Genomic DNA, 17,344 nt, shown 5'->3' with positions numbered 1-17,344 from the left:
CCATTTGTAAAAATCGTAAACTTTATATTCATAGAGTTATAAAGCGCTATAAAGGTTTAGAATAAAACACACGAGGAGGAACAGGAGACACTATTAAACAGTAAAATCATGCTTCCTTATTCTATTACAAACCAATTTAATTTCTATCAGCCATTTCCAATATTGGGCTGATTAGTGATGACAGCATAGCACGGGATGAAACTGGGGCTGCAGCTAATGATTATTGTCATTATCAAATAATCTGTTGATTTTTTATTTTTCAATCAATTGTGCAAAGTAAATCTGAGGTGTCATGAGATGAATAAAGGAGACAAAATAGAAAATACAGGATGTTTCTGCTCTACAAAATGATGTTGTATTATGTTGTAACTCTTAATATTTGCATTGTTTTTGTGAGATACTGATTGTTTTTATTTCTTCTGGCTTCCAAAATGAATTCAAATGAAACATTATAAGAAAGGAAACTTGTTCTTTTGTTCAGATGCCCACAACTGACAGGGACGCAAATAAACACTGGCCCTTTTTAATGGGACGTAGGAACCACTTTTAGTCTATAAAATATCAGATCAAACAAAGTTTCCCAGGGTTCAAGATGGTTTCAAATTGATTGCAATGATCCAGTGAACTTTTGGTTGATAGAATAAAAACTGCACTAATGACATGGATCAAATAAAGTAATGTAATGTGTAATAATGTATAGAGCAGTTTAGTCTTTTTTGGATCGTTGCTTCTGTTTTCTGGTCTGCAAACTCAAACAAAATAGAGCTAAATGAGGAGTGAATATTGCTCTTAAATCAATGTAAGCATCAAAAGGACACAACAATGTTTTTTGTTTTTTTTTACAATTTGTCACAGCCTCTAAAAAGAATATCGTAGAAACACGAGCATAACATTTGAGATTGTATGTTTGTGTGACTGTTGTGTACATGGCGAGGCAATATGACCATTACCGCTGTATATTTGTGTTTCCTGAGCATTAAACCTCCTCATCTCTCTCTGTTTTTTTTAGGTGCTGCTCGTCTCGTTGGCAGCTCGTCCTCCGGCAGCGGGCGGGTTGAGGTCTACCTGAACGGCCAGTGGGGGGCGGTGTGTGACCCCCACTGGACAGACAGAGACGCCAGTGTGATCTGCAGGCAGCTGGGCCTGGGGTAGGAGGAGACAAAACTCAAGTTTGATCTGTAGTGGAGGAAGTACTTGGATGCTTTTAAGTAAAAGTACTAATACCACACTGTAAAAATACTCCCTAACAAATAAAATACATGCATTGAAAATATTTTCATTAGATTATTATTACTTGAATGCGTAAGCAGCATTTTACTCCTTTACCTGGTCAAAGCAGAGCTATTTCTCTACTACTTTACATAGGGCTGCAACTAATGTTTATTTTTATTATTGATTAATCTACTGATTAGCTTCATGATTCATCAATTCTTTATTTGGTTTGTAAAAATTCAGAAAACAGTGATAATAAATGTCTGTCACAAATTATCCAGAATCCACAGTCACACCTTCACAAAGTTTGTCCAACCAATAGTTCAATCCTCAAAATTATTAACAACAAACTGAAGCAGTAAATTCTCACATTTGCTGAAATGTTTGACGTTTTAGGATGAAAAATTACTTGAATGATTACCAAAATAGTTGACAATTAATTTTCTGTTGATCAACTGATTATTGATGATTTTCTGTTCTGACAGGGACATTGGCACAGCGTTGCAGCACTCGCAGTTCGGCTCGGGCTCCGGCCTCTTTCACTACGAGCGTCTGGGTTGCCGCGGTGATGAGAACACCCTGAGTAAGTGCCGGAGCAGGACGTTCGTCACCGGCGACTGTAGCCATGGAAACGAGGCCGCAGTGGTGTGTGCGCCGCCAGAAGGTCAGTATGAATTTTACAGCGTCATGGCAACCAGACCTGAATATTTCCCCGCACACACCTGAGAGAGACAGAAACACTTTTATCATAATACTTGTTGTTCTTAAATTGTTTGTTTGCCTGTTATAGAAACTATAGTAATACTTTATGCAGCCGTAATTTTGCAGTAATTTACTTAATGTCAAGCTGATAAAGGAAATTTAATTTGAAATAAAAACAAATTTGAGGGAGACGGACCATCTGAGTCACACAGGAGGATGCTGCTGGATTTCAGGTGTGTTTCTACATCCCCTCTGCTTTGTAGGCAGCGGCCCTCCGCTGCGTTTGGTCGGAGGCGAGGAAGACTTTGAAGGTCGAGTAGAGGTGTTTCACGCTGGAAGGTGGGGCTCTGTCTGCGATGACCAATGGGACGACAGAGACGCCGAAGTGGTGTGCAGACAGCTCGGTTTTGGGTATGCTGAGCTTTTTCACACCTTCACACTACGCCAAGTTAACATATGTGATGACATTCTGTCCCCGTGTCCTCCATACTGGCACTTAACTACAGGGTTAACATGTTAACTCAAACAACATTAATCTAAATACGGCAAAGTTACCAGGACGATGTAGGATGTCTTCTTCTTTCCTGTTCTTCTGCTTAGGGATAGTGAAGATTACTAAGTCAGCTGGTGCAGACTTGCTGTCGGAGGGTTTTAATTTCCGCTTTCTGGTTTGGGATGACCCTCAGGGTGTGTGTTAACACAGACTAAGTGAAAAGGAGATGAGGAGGAAGCTACTTTGGGTCATTTTGAATAATATAAATGGGACACGTCCTTGCAGTTGTGGTATATTCACTATAAATTAGATAAACAGGAGCTGACACTCTCTTTAAAAGCCCAATAACAAAGTTATAACAGTTATTTTGTTTCTGAAGCTCTTGAGTGAGTAAACCATTAGTGAGCTGGAACGTTTGACTTTGAGGTGGAGCACATGGGTGTCGTTTGGTTGATTTGGTAAAAAAAACAAAAAGGAATCTCAGGGAAAACACCGTCTGAATCTGTGCAGACGCACAGAGTGTGCACCCCTGCAGAGAAGGTTTAACTTCCCACATGACTCTGAGTGATGAAGTTGTAGCTGTGAAGAGAGAGAAATCCTTCCATGTTCAACACGAGGTTGTATTTCATCTCCTCAAACAGCGGGGGGACACCTCGCCATCTGCGTCTGTGCCTCTAAATAATAGATGTCTTGATGCTGATGCACAGGTTCTCACACAGCTGCACACAGGCACCGAGGTGTTTTGACACTTGAAGACAAAATGAACCAAAAATGATTTGTTTTTCCCACCGGGAAAGTTTTTTTTTTTCCTGCAACAGATATGTGTGTCAAACATTTAAACACTTTTCATGTTCTCAACAATCAAAACAACCCCCCTTCCCACAGGGCATGTGAAATAAATTCTCCAACAAAATGATTTTTAACATCAACCATCCATCTGCTCACAGATTTCTATGTTACATGAGTGACAACACAGATGACAAAATAGTCTTTTCATCTCTCCTCTGTTGATTTCTGAGGCCATTTTCTACTTTAAAAGCCACATTTAAATAATTATGATAATAATAATGAAGAAAATGAAGGTGTTGAGGGAGTTCAGCATCCAGTAGTCCAGAGCCATTCATTATATTCTATTCTTCACTGCTTTTAACAAACCTTCTGCATATTATTTTCAGCCTAAACATGAGTGTCACCTGCACACACACAGGATCAGGAATACATGGAAACACACAAACACAACAAATGTTGCATTTTGGTATCAATAAATCATCACCACATGAATGCAACAGCGTCTTTGTAAGAGCTATTTATTATTTATTTGGATGAATTGGTTTTTTTTAGACATATGCTTTATTTAGAAAGTATTTTATGTTGCTATTTTTTGTTTTGTTTTGTAAGAACTGGACGGCACTACATGTATCTCAGGTTTATATGGAGTAGGTGTAGAACTCAGTAGGTGTGTGTGTGTGTGTGTGTTGCAGGGGTGTGGCGAAGGCCTGGTCCTGGGCTCACTTCGGTCAGGGTTCAGGCCCGATTCTGCTGGATGCTGTGAAGTGCACAGGAAACGAGCTCTTCCTGGATCAGTGTCCCCATGGCGACTGGGAGCAGCACAACTGTGACCACATGGAAGATGCTGGAGTCTCCTGCAGCCCTTATACAGGTACGTGTACTGTACACGCACACACACAGGCTACTGTACACAGCGGTAGGCTTATAAAGCTGCTATTTATAGCGCCTGAACATCAATAAATCATTACCACATGAAGCAGCAACATCCTCCGTGTGACAAGTGGAAACAGGACTAATGGCAGCAACATATCTACTGGCATGAAACAGCAGCTACAATTTAACTAACTAATCTAAGATTAATAATTAATCTGGAAAAGAAATATTAGGGTTAATGTTAATGGCAAATGAAGCATCTCGTAAAATGTAATCTTGCCTTGTGGTCGCACTTTCAAGTCAAGTGTATCTACCTTTAATCACATTTACGGTCCCGGAGGACTTAATAATGACCCCTCACTATGAAATGTTTCAGATGGCGTGGTGCGTCTGGTGGGAGGAGACAGTCCCTGGGAGGGTCGAGTCGAGGTTTTCCACAATGGTGACTGGGGAACGGTGTGTGACGACCACTGGAGCCAGCAGCATGCAGAGGTGGTCTGCAGACAGCTGGGCTACAGGTATGAATACATAACCAGCAAACCAATCAAAATAAGAAGTAGTAGTTTCATGACTCCTGGTCAGTGTTAACAAAACTCAACACTTCCTGATGTTTTTTCACATTAAAAGCCTACCTATAAAAGACGGTGGCTGGAGGACTCATTGTGTTTCATTCAAGGTAGATGAATGTTGTTTTGGGGTAAAATGTGGCATGACTCTTTTTGTGCTGATGTAATTAGTGCTGTGGCATTATACTGAATTTATTAAGACAAAAGGTAAACACGGGGGACATTTTGTGTTTGGATTAACTGGGGAACAGAGGGAAATTAGAAATAAAGGCCTATCACATCTTGTTAAAACACAACCACACAGGCAGATTAGCTGAACCGCTGAGTGTTAAACTCTGAGTAAATATACTTAAAGATTAACTTGACAACCCTGGAACATTTTGTCTTTACTGACCTGCACAGGTTTAACTTCTCACCTTGCTGCAGTGATGTAAACATGTACTCCAGGACCCTGTGGCATCACTGCTGGGTGTGGTTATACTGTAGGTGCAACAAAGCAGCTGAAACCCTCCACTGTGTGTGTGCATTCATACACATACACTGAGTAAATTCAAATAATAGTAAAAACTCTTTAAATTATCAATAATTTGGTTCTGTTACTCCAACTTAATGATTTTATAATTATTTATTTTCTTTTGTATTTGTTTAATTAAAAACAAACTCGAATATACAATTTTACTGCTTGACTGTTCACTTAACTCATATAAGTTTTTATAATGAAGTCATTCTGCGGTACATTACATATTTTTAGTTGGAGTAATTTCACATCATTATATTGGACTTTTGCAGTGACAAGTTTTATCCCTGTTACTCCAGCTGTTATTATTTCATTATCATTTGCTAATGTCTAAGTGTAGACATGTATCGGTGAACTTGCTCAGTCCTGCAGCTTAATTTTGTTTTTCTACCTTCTGTTATGTCGAACATTTGGGACTAAAAGACAAAGTCTGGATGTTTTTTCTCTTGTTGCTCTGATTAAAGTCTGTAGCCTGTTTATTTCCCCTGAGTAGCTGCGATATATTGAACATTAAGAATTCAGAGTTGCAGGGAAAAATACAATAACAACAACATCAGCCTCATTTTTTAATATTCTGGAGTCTGAACAACTAATATTCCACTTGTAGTTTTGCGCAATGGACAACTTGGATAACTTTTCTCCAAAAGCTCCATGATGTGAAACTCAGACAAGAGTGGACATTAACCTCCTCTCCACCCTCAGGGGTCACGCTGAGGTCGTGTCAGATGGGACGTTCGGCGAGGGTGTCGGTCTGATCCTCCTGGACGACGTCAACTGCGAGGGATCTGAGACTTCCCTGCTGGACTGTCCACACGGGATCTGGGGGCGGACCGACTGCTCCCACAGCGAGGATGTCGGGGTTCGCTGCAGGGGCCGATCCAGCCACGAGACAAACGAGGTGCCGGTTATCGCACCTTCCACAGGTGAGAGATGAAACCTGGCTCGAGCTACAAATTACTTTTGTTTTATTTTTACCTTTATCTCTTCAGGATCATTTCGCTGAGATGCTCTTAACGCTCTGATCAACATTCAGTTAGCGCATTCACACCTCGAAGCTGCCGAGCGCAACCGCAGCTTTTAGTGTAGCAGTTGTAGCAGATTTGTTTTCCCCAAACTGTCGCTCTCTTCCCCAACCGACACTGCTTCCCCCAGTGTGTGTGGATCAAAATAATCATCAGGCCAAGCTAACAATCATGTGAATCAAAGCTGCAAAGAGAAATAAGATGACAGAGTTCATGTCTGATGATTCATAATTTTTAGAATTTCTACAGAATCCAGTTTTAGCACAACGATCAGGACTATATGGTCGACACTTGAGTCTCCTGTATGTCAGCCGAGAACAGACCAGACCGCTGTGCAACATTTTGAGGGTTTTTGTTCACTGGTAAGCGATTACAGTGAGAACAGAGGAAGGCAGGAAGAAACCAGGCCATCATTGCACTGCACTACAGAAGTTTGGTGACTGTGCAACTGCAATTAATTTTGTACCAAAAGGCCAAGCTGTCCCTGCAGAGTGCTGGTCTAATGCCAGACTGTGAGCTGTTCACTCCTCTTTCACTCACAGAAATAATATCTATCTACACATCTATACATCTATCTATAAATCTATCCATCCATTCGTCAATGAACAAATGAAACTAGTTCTGTATCGCTACCTCATTGTGAAAACAGCGGTGTGTGTGTGTGTGTGTGTGTGTGTGTGTGTGTGTGTGTGTGTGTGTGTGTGTGTGTGTGTGTGTGTCTGTATGTCCATCCATAGTTTAAATGCCACATGTTGACAGCAGAGAGAACAGAGCGTTGTTTACTGTCTCAGTGCTCCAGAGGTCCTGTGCCTCCTGTCGACACACACGGTCCATTAGAATGAGAATAGAGGCTGAGTAAAGACACACCAGGCTGGAGATGACATTTAACACTGTCAGTGGACATGAAACTCGCTCTCGGTACGTGGAGACTGGAGTATGTAGATGCACAGACATGAATATCAATGAGAGTTTTGTGTGTTTTTTTTCTGTCAGGTCCCCTGGTGCGCCTTGTGGGTGGCAGCAGCAGGAAGGAGGGTCGAGTCGAGGTGTATCTCCATGGTGACTGGGGGAGTATTTGTGACTCAGGCTGGAACGACCTGAACGCAGCTGTTGTGTGCAGACAGCTTGGACACAGGTTAATGTTAATGTTAATGTTAATGTTAATGAAAGAAAAAGAGTCTGATGAAGAAAAAAAAAATAAGGCATAAAAATTCACATCCTCTCACAAACGCCTTCGTCTTTCCAGTGGGGGAGCGGTAGCAGCCGGAGGGTTCGGTCAGGGGAAAGGGCCCATCCACCTGGACCAGGTGAGGTGCACGGGGAAGGAGGAGTTCCTGGGAGAGTGTCCCTCTCTGGGTCAGAGCGTCCAGGGCTGCAGGCGCAGGGAAGATGCAGGGGTGAGGTGCGACGTTACGCCGCAGGAGTCTACGGTGCAGGTCAAGCCTCAAGAGCTGAGCTGTGGGCTGAGGAAGCTGGTGGAGGAGGAGAGCAAGAGGAGGAACCAAGGAGAGGAAAACATGCTCAGGTGAGATTCAGAATTTGGACAGAATGTGGTCGTACAATATGTCCAGATCTGTGGCTTTGTCCTGGTGACTAATCGGTGGCAAGTGTAAATATTGAACACACGATACAAAATTACAATAAAACTGACTGCAACAAAAAGACTGCAGTGAGTTATGGTATATTTTAATCAAGTGTATTTATTGCATGTGAAATAAATGACACCTCACCCCCCACCCACTGTGCATTATTTATCTACATTGTGGCCTCCTATTTTCCATTAAGTACAATGCAAACAGCCATTAGTCTCATGACTCAATATACAACCTGACCACAGACTTTCTGAGTCAACTGGCTGTGTAAGAATTTGATGAACTAGCTTTATTTAGGAATATGCACCATAGAGGTTTTAAAACTGGACAGAGTCCTCCATTAAACAGGGTCACAAGATTAGGTAACAATACAAGAGTCACCTTAGTTGTTATAGTACTTTGGTGGTAAAAAAAAAAAAAAAAAAAAAAAATGCAATTAAGGGAACTGCCAGTGTTACTCACCGAAATGAATATTGTGAATTGTGTGACTGATGTTGAATGCATTAAAACATTTGCAAAGCCAGTTTTTATCAGATTTATACACATTATAATTTTAAAGCTGCATCATTTGCATCCAATATTTGGTCCATGGTTTCGTGACTAGTCGTGTTACTGTCGATCGGTGGAATAAAGTGAGACCAAAGTGTGATACAGGCAAAACAGGAACCCGCTCGCAAAAACATTGCTCCATAGTGTTATTAGTGGTCAAACACTCCACTCTGTACTTTTCATTAATCTGACATAAAGTAGCACAAAGTTAACCGGGGGCATTTTGGGCCCCTGTGGGTCTGATGCCCCGGGGCAGTCTTTGAGTGGGTGGGAATTCAGCTTTGAACCGTTCCTTGTGAACAACCTTCAGAAACTCAAATGTAGAATAAGGAAATAATTTCGATTGTGATCTTTTCCCGCTCTCTGTCAGGACCACATGGCCATGGCAAGTGTCAGTGTGGCTTCAGTCCCAAGGAAAAGATGGCGGTCCTCTCTGCAGCGGCACTCTGATCAGCCCCTGCTGGGCCCTGACCTCAGCGCACTGTGTCAGCAGGTAAATCTGACACTGAACCATTAATCAGTTCCTACACTGGAGACGTCTTCAGTGGGTCCACTGAACGCTAACAACTATAAATCCACCTTAAATTCATTCTCTCTCTCTCTCTCTCTCTCTCTCTCTCTCTCTCTCTCTCTATCTCTCTATCTATCTCTCCCTCTCCCTCTCTCTCTCTCTCTCTCTCTCTCTTCTCCAGGTTCGGCCGCGATCCTTCCATGTACGTGGTGCGTGTCGGGGCGTCGGAGCAGACTCTCACCCCGGAGCAGGTGGTGGTTCACAGGAAGTTTAAGGGGGAGAGCGGAGGTCATGATTTGGCTTTGTTGAAGCTGCCCAGCACCAAGGGTCACTGTCTGACCTTTGACCCTAACACTAACGCGGCGTGCGTTCCTGCTGCAGACACAGCATCGGGGGGAATTGTGCCATCTTCTTGTGTTGTCATGGTTACCACTGGCTGGACAGGACCAGGTATGTGTTTTTTTTCCCTCTCTAGAGTATATCTCTTTTTTATATCAACATCAGAACGAATCAAGAAATATGTTTTAGATACAACACCAGTGCAGCGCAGTAAAGAGGATTAGAAGACTGAAGCCTCAAGTCAGTATTTTTAAATGTTTGTATCTATTAAATCACGTGTGTTAGCAACTGAGCGGACAGCTTGTTTTGCCACCGATTTCAACAGATTCACTTTAAAAATAAATACATAGATATAAATAATAAATAAATAATAATAAATAATAAATGTAAGTTTGAACTTGTGTTAGGTTTGAGCTGCTTCAATCATGACAACCATGAGAAATTAAAATTAATATACGAATAACCTGTTATTGTTGCCAACTGACATCAGAGGTTAACTGACTCTGTTAAGGGAATAAAACAGAGAAAAGCAGCAGATCTTCACATGTGAGAAGTTGGAACTAATGAATGTTTGCCATCTTAAGCCATGCTAGTGTTAATGCCCTGGGGATGTTAATGTTGGGCTGTCGGTCCACCATTTTGGTTCAGACTGTAATATCTCAGCAGGTGGACGTTCATGTTCCTCAGAGAATCAATCTAATGACTTTGGTGATTGTCTGACTTTTCATCTAGAGCCATCACTATTTTTTCTTTTTGGCATTTTACGCTTTTATTACAGACAGGCAGTAGAGAGATGAGTGGAAACAAGGGAGAGACTTGGCCAGACTTGGGGACCAAGTTCATTGCAGTTCATACTGGGTCTCTAAGCCCCTGAACCACAGGGGTGCCCCCGTTTTTCCACTTTTAGTGAAATATCTTGATAGTTATTGGATGGACTGCCATGAAATCTGGTCCAGACATTCGTAGGTGCTCAGAGGAATAATCTACTGACTCTGATGAGCCCCTGATCTTTCCTTTAGCGCCACCATGTGGTTTTGAGTGAAATGTCTCAACAACTATTGGATCAACAGCCATGGAATTTGATTCATGTTCCCATCAGAATGAACTGTAATTACTTTGAATATATATTTATGACCAAATATATAACACCTACCTAATGACTTTCCCATCAGCCTCAGGTGTTTAGAAAATGGATTAGAAAATGTTAGCATGCTAACATGCCAAAGTAAGATGGTGAAGATGGTGAACATTATACCCGTCATCATGTTAGCATTGACACAGTAAGTCTGCGAGCATGCTGCTGTAAATGACTTATACGATTAATTGATAGTCAGAATTATACATTTTATGTTGATTAATTAATCAACAAATTGTTTCAACCCTTCTGTAATGTCACCTCTTTAGTCATCTTCTCCACCCTCTCTCCTAGACTCAGTTCTTGCATCCTGGGTCCCTTTGATGTCATCATGGCAATGTAAGAAGCGCTATGGCGACAGCTTCTCCAGCCACGGCACACTGTGTGCCGGCAGCCCTCCAGACACCAGTCTCCTCCATGGCGACAGTTGTCAGGGAAACGCTGGTGGCGGGCTGGTGTGTCAGAAGGAGACGGGTCGATGGGTCCTCACTGGAGTCGTTGCCGGGAGTTACAGCTGCTCTGACCCCTCCTCTCCTGCGCTCTACACTCGAGTCAGCCGCTTCAGGAGCTGGATCGACGAGGTCATCAACGTGCAAGTGCGTCCAGAGGAACCGCATACGCACACACAGACACAAGAAGATCTGACACACAACGATCTAACGCACACACACAGCGAGGGCAAAGATAAATACTTCCACACGCACGGCAAGCTCAAACACACGCACGACCAACCACAGACAAATGAAATCAGTGAGATTAAACTGAAACACACACACACTCATCACTCACACACCGATCAGCACGTTAACACACACACTAAGAGCCCACAAACCCACCGTGTAGGGGAATCAGACACAAACACACAAATTCTGGTCTGATCGAGGCCGTGCCATTGGCTTACCATCTGTGCCATGTGACCGCCTGAGGAGGAGGAGGAGGAGGACAAAACTTAACTTTGACAGCAAAAGAAAAGAAAGATGCTCTTAGCTTAAGTCAGTAAAAACCGGCAGTCTCTGTGCTCATTTCAAATCTGAACTCAGTGTTGTGAATCCCAAGTGTTTGCGGTTGCTAAGCATCAGATGAGCAGTGTGGGCAGACCCTCCCATCACTGCCAGGATGTGAGCGTGTGTGGGTGATTTGTGGTGCTGTACATGTGAGTTGCAGTCCGTTAAGAGCCAGAACAATGACTGACGGGTCGGCGATGTTTAAGGTTGAGCCCCGGCAGATTTATCAGCGTGCCGATGAGGGCCTTTCACTGATACTGAAAATCCAAAAAATCAGCATGGCATGTATTTTAATGACAATAGCGTTAGCATCAAAACATTCGGGGGGACATTTCTAAGACGGTCACACAAGAATCTATGCTAAAATTCACCTATTAATGTGTCTGCTGTGTGAGCTGTTAGAACAAGCTAGTATAAAGGCTGACTGCGTATCATCCCTGTCCCTCTGAGATTATTAGTGTAGATAAACCCCAAACTGCTGCAGCAGGTGAGGCAGGTTTGGACAAAAATTCAGATGTGGGTGATGTTGCTTTTTCAAACAGGGCTCCTCTCTTCAGGCTGTTGTCTTATACCTTTACTGGTGAAAGTGCTGTTGTTCGTTCAGACCCATGACTAAGCTATTTACCTTGGGACCACATCAGTGATTCAGCATGTTTTGCCTTCTTACCAGTGATGTAAAATTTACCCTGCTGCTGACTGTTCTGAAAGCCGTGCTGTCGTTTCCAGAGCAAACGTTGGACAAAAGAGAACCTCAAAGCCTGTAATGACGTCAAATACACACATGGGAATTTAATGCACAAATGTCGTTTCCAAGTCCCAATTATGTTTCACAAAAGCTGAGGGTGAATCAATACAGAGAGCAATTGAGAAATCAAAATAACGGAGACACATATCAGAGGTAAAAAAAAAAAAAAAAAGGGAAGGAAATGCTGCACAAATACTGAGAGAGCTTCCACGACTGCATCAGTCCGTGTTCAAAAGCTCCTCAAACTCACTGTGTAGGATTGCTTTTAATGTTTAACTGCTACCTAGTACGCTCTTATTATGTTCTTTGTTTTATAGTTTTTCTTATGTATTATCCTCTGTGGGAACCATCTTTGGGAATCTCGAAAAGTTTTCTCCAAATAAAGAATTATTATTATTATTATTAGTACCTACTACCTTCAAACGCATCAGGAAACTATAACGTCATGGCAACCACTTCCTGATACGGCAGCCATTGTTAAGGGTTTATACATTGTAAATAATGACTTTATTTGTGGTTAGTAAATAGTTCAAGTGTATGACAAGAACAACTTTTGTGTTGTCATTTATAATTACAGTTTTTGGTTTTTGGCCACCCTTCACCTCAGACTTGTGTCGTAAATGCAGCAATCCTCTCAAAACTACTTCCTACTTCCCAGGTAGCTTTTTGGATACCTCTGATATTAATGCAATATGGGAAATCAATCCACAGAGTTGAAACTTGTGGAATCCATCACAAGAAACGTTAAATCTTCAGTTATTTTTGTCGGTTTCATTATTGTCGAGAGCTAATGCAGTGCAGATCAATTACACTGCATTACCTCACAACAATAACGGACCTTTTAAAAATAATCGCGCAGGTTTTAAAGGTCCGTTCATTGATTTCTATTCCAAAAGGAAAACAAAAAAAACTGCTGCCTGGAAAACTGAAACACTACAATATGGTTTTGTCAGCAGTTACATCAAGTGTACACAGTTTGTTGTGTTTGTAGTTAAGGAGGTAAAACATGCAAAAAAAAAAAAACCCACAAAACTGGTGTGGTCCTTCAAAATTGTACAGGACAATTCTCTCCTTTCAAAGCCATTGGAAGCTGACTGTCGGGTCACAAAATATCTTTTTGTACTGATTCCAGCAGATGGCGCTAGATAGCTAAATGAGTAGGCAGATAGACGGGTAGATAGCTACTACTCCAGAGTTTAGATAGTGTGTGTACTGCATTCATTCTTGACTGAATTAGGTAGCTGAACTGTTGAAGTTTAATGTTGTCTGTTCTCTTGTTCGCTGAGCAGATGTGTGATCCAACCACAAGATGGCGACATTGCTCTATTTTCACAGGGCCACCGGCCGTTGGATAATGTGGCCCTGATGGTTCTTTTTTATACTCTTGCTATTAAGTGTACGGACTTGACTTGTGCTTTGATGTACTGTGAACCACTGTGTCGTGAAGCATCTTGTAACCTGCGACTGCTGTTTCTCCAACATGGACCTGTCCGATGCCTGTTGTTATGATCCTGTACATAAACTCAAGCCTATCACTTACTCCTTCCTTCCCGAGACTTTGATGTTTTACCATGCAGATCCTGTAGGTTAATGTAAATACTGTATGTCTACGGCTGGACGGTGAGGGAGCAGAGTAAAGTGTTTCAGATGTAGGCCTACTTTACCTGTGTTAAACCCATCGTCTGTTCCTCAGTGTAATGTGCTGAATCATGGTTGAGTATTAAAACATATACCTGGTGAGAAAACGTCATCAGTGGTGGTGTGGTCTCTCTCTTTTTTATTTTTTTTCCACATAATGGTGACTGCGCTATTTTCAGTTTGTATCCACATTTTGCACAACAGTAAGAAGATGATGTTTACGTCTGGAGGAGACATTCAGAAAGATTAGATGAAGGAAATCAGCAAAACACTTGATACACAAGATCCTTTCTGTTCTGTCTTATAGTGAGTTCAGTATATATTTCATTAATATAAAAGATTCTTAAAGCCCTGCAGGAATAATATGCCATTTCATTTCCTACATTCAAAAACGTGGATTTTATAAGTTAGAAAAAAAAATTGCTTACAAAACGTTTATTGCCTCCATGTAATTGAAAAGTAAATCTGCTTAGCTGCTGCTCTCAGTCACCCATGAGCCCTGTTAATCTTTTCTTTTGTTTGGATGGGTTTCTCTCTGAAAAAGAGGGGGGGATCAGAGGATACCCTTGTTGCTGTGGATTGGCCAATTTTTATTCAAAACTAGAAAAAGTGATTTATAATGAGCATAAATGAGTCAGCTTTTGGGACATGGCAGAATATTTAGAAATCTGACTGAAAATATGCTGAAGATTTGAATAAGATGGACCTCAGTGACTGAAAAAAAGTACTGGTGGGGCATAAATGACTTATATGTAACACATTTTATTTATAAATATGTGTTGTAACTAAAATTTGAATTTTAGAGAAATTAATAACTAAATGTCAGATAACTGTAGGGAAGTAAAACAATATTTCTCCCTCACATGTAGAGTGGGGGCATAAAGTAGCAGAAAATAGAAAGTACAAGTAGGTGAAGATGAGTTATGATGAGTTTATATGTATTTATTTATATGCTGGTGTGGACAACAGCGAAAATGATAAGACATAAAGATGAATAGAACAAATCAGTTTTACACAAATTTCAAAGGGCTAAGTCACATCTGTCTTAAACTGGATCTGCAGCAAGAGTGAAATCTTCAGAGTTAGTGTTAAGCTCAGGGTTAGGGTCAACTCAAAGTCTGGAGTCAATGACAAAATACAGTTACTCTTCGTTAATCTGCTTCATTCAGTGTGCGACAGTATTGGGGGAAAAAAAACACAAGCTCGCATATTGGTTTGAGAGATGGAAAAACAAAAGCTGATATACTTTCCAGGAAGTAACACTGTGGTGTGTTGCAGGCATGGCTTCCTGCAGCAGTCTGCTGTGTGAAGTGTAGTTTCACTGCTCTATCTGCCTGGAGGTCTTCACCCAGCCCATGTCCATCACCTGTGGCAACAACTTCTGCGAGGCCTGTATCACTTGGTACTGGGACAACAGTCGCCACTGCCAGTGCCCAGGAGTTAAAAAAACAAAAACACAGCATCATTATAAAGGGATGGAAGAGTGAAGCATTGATGAATCTGTTGCAGTGGACGGAGATGAAGCCGGTGACATCTGCGCTTGGAAGGAGCTGAAGGCTGCAAAGTTCTGCCTCAAATCTTTGACATCTTTCTGTGGAATTCACCTGTTGCGACACCACAGAGCTCAACCCTCAGGTAAGGCAGCAGAGGCTTCTTCTGGACATGTTCTCCAAGACAGACGAAGAGACTAGTTGCCAGTTCTGCATCGGCGAACATCAAAAGACTCAACTCAGAGCGACAAAGCTCCGAGTACGACAGATGATCCAGGAGAAGCTGCAGAAGCTCCCAGGAGGAAGAGGAAGAGGAGGAGGAGGAGGTGGAGGCCAAATGCCTGGTGGAGCTCAGCAGGACGGATGCTCAGAGGAACATACGCAACAGTGCGCAGGTGCTCACCACTCCGGTGGCCTTGATTGAAAGGAGCCAATCAGAGTTCATTTGGGTGATTAAGAAGGAGCAGAAGGCGATCGAGAGGAGAGCTGAAGATGTCATTACAGCTCTTGAGTAAGTAATTAGGGTACTACATTAATGATTCACAGAGCAGGAGCAGCTCTCACATACCATCCATTTCCATGTCTTCCTTAGATTGTCATCTCTCTCCAGCCTTCAGCACATGAATGATCAGCAAGAGTTCAACGTCCAGAGAAGCCAACACGAACAGAAGAACTCGAGGACACTGTGAGATGAGAACTTTGAAGACAACACAGAAGTTTCCCGATCAGAGTTTGAAGTGGAATCGGCAACAACCTTGGACCCTGAGGTCGCACATCGTTTCCTCACTCTCTCCGATGATGGGAAGGAGATAAAGGAGGGCAAGTGGCAGATGAGACCTTTCAGCTCGTAAAGATTCACAGTGTTATTGAGTTCACTGGTTGTGGCAAAGATGGCTACTCCCCAGGGTGATTTTACTTTTAGGTTCAAGTGGAAGAGAAGAGCAAACGGGCCATTTGAGTTGTTGGAGTCTGTGGACATGAAGAAACTATTTCCCAAATCAACAGAACATGGATACTGGACGATAGAAGTGGGAGATGGTTATAAAAACCAAAGCCTCTCCACCTGCCTACCTCTATCCAGGGAGGCTGAGAAAGGTTGGGGTGTTTGTGGATTATGAGGAGGGACAGGTGTCCTTTTACGATACTGACGGCAAAGTCTCATACGTACTCATTCATCGGCTCTACCCATGCTGTTACTGCGGCACTGGGTGTAATCCCTGTAAATCTTGTGGTCTAGGACTTTACAGAGATACGTCTGGTGACATTCTTTGTCTTTATTGTCAACAAATCCCATGAAAAGAACAAAACCAACAAAGTGTTAGTTTGCCTCTCGATGCGCTCCAAACTCTCATCTCCAATTTGTTCCTGCAGAAGATTGTGATTCTTTAAAAGCATGTCACAACTGAACAACAAAAAGAAGTAATTAGTGCGTTTGTTGGGGACGAGCTTCAGCCACAGATTATTACATGCTAGGAAGTATTTATAGCAGCTGGACAGTGTATGTGGGATTCATATAAAACAACAGCGCCCATGGTCATTGTCGCCCAGTTTAACAATATGGTTCATTTCAAACAGAAAAAGCTACATCAGGCTCCAGCAGGATCAACTCATCGTTACTGTTCATCTCCTCGTGGATTTCATGAAGAAAAACACTGAATAAACTCGGAAGGTATACAATATGTTTTATATAACTAACTAGCCCATACAAATCTACTGCTGTTTATCACTTCAGAGCAGAAGCCCTGCTGTGGTCTCCTCTGCAGTTTTGCTTTCAGTTCTCACTCAAACCACTCCGCAGTTTGTCTTCCGTTCGACACAACAGAAAATGTAAATCAGAGAAAGGCGAGTCAATGAGCGTTCAGCAGTGAAGCCTGTCAATGATTAATAGTGACGGATTGGAGCAGAAAAGAAACACCACTCCCTGAAGAAACCCTTGTGATGCTGAGATCAGGGTCAAACAGTACTTTGAAGTATGTCGTTACTTACTTACTCATACTTAACCCAGTTTGGTAAATTATATCATAGGAGAGTGACGCCATCATCAACTTGAAACCAAAGTTCTCCCCGCAAAGAAAAAGTGTGCAGATTACATAAAGAAAGTAGGCTAACGGTTTTGCTTCTCTCCATTACCTCGACTTTTCACTTCAGGCTCTGCTGTGCTGCTCCA

The 17,344-nt window shown here is 42.1% G+C and overlaps 1 protein-coding gene across 1 annotated transcript in view; it reads left to right on the top strand.

Annotated features, from left to right (window-relative positions):
• The window catches only part of LOC130162455 (neurotrypsin-like), a 29,403-nt gene extending 15,604 nt beyond the window's left edge, over positions 1-13,799 (top strand). Inside the window, exons 6-16 of the mRNA XM_056366196.1 lie at positions 1,010-1,148; positions 1,698-1,876; positions 2,178-2,325; positions 3,889-4,067; positions 4,446-4,587; positions 5,855-6,075; positions 7,168-7,309; positions 7,421-7,699; positions 8,686-8,808; positions 9,008-9,276; positions 10,595-13,799. Of these exons, the coding sequence (XP_056222171.1) occupies positions 1,010-1,148; positions 1,698-1,876; positions 2,178-2,325; positions 3,889-4,067; positions 4,446-4,587; positions 5,855-6,075; positions 7,168-7,309; positions 7,421-7,699; positions 8,686-8,808; positions 9,008-9,276; positions 10,595-11,178 (2,405 nt within the window). The 3' untranslated portion in view covers positions 11,179-13,799. The remainder of the gene's footprint in view (positions 1-1,009; positions 1,149-1,697; positions 1,877-2,177; positions 2,326-3,888; positions 4,068-4,445; positions 4,588-5,854; positions 6,076-7,167; positions 7,310-7,420; positions 7,700-8,685; positions 8,809-9,007; positions 9,277-10,594) is intronic.
• The last annotated feature ends 3,545 nt before the right edge of the window (positions 13,800-17,344 follow it).

This window comes from Seriola aureovittata, chromosome 21, assembly GCF_021018895.1.
Source record: "Seriola aureovittata isolate HTS-2021-v1 ecotype China chromosome 21, ASM2101889v1, whole genome shotgun sequence".
Lineage (NCBI taxonomy): Eukaryota > Metazoa > Chordata > Actinopteri > Carangiformes > Carangidae > Seriola > Seriola aureovittata.
Note: the sequence above shows the minus strand (reverse complement) of the source record. Positions and strands in the feature narration are given on the sequence as shown.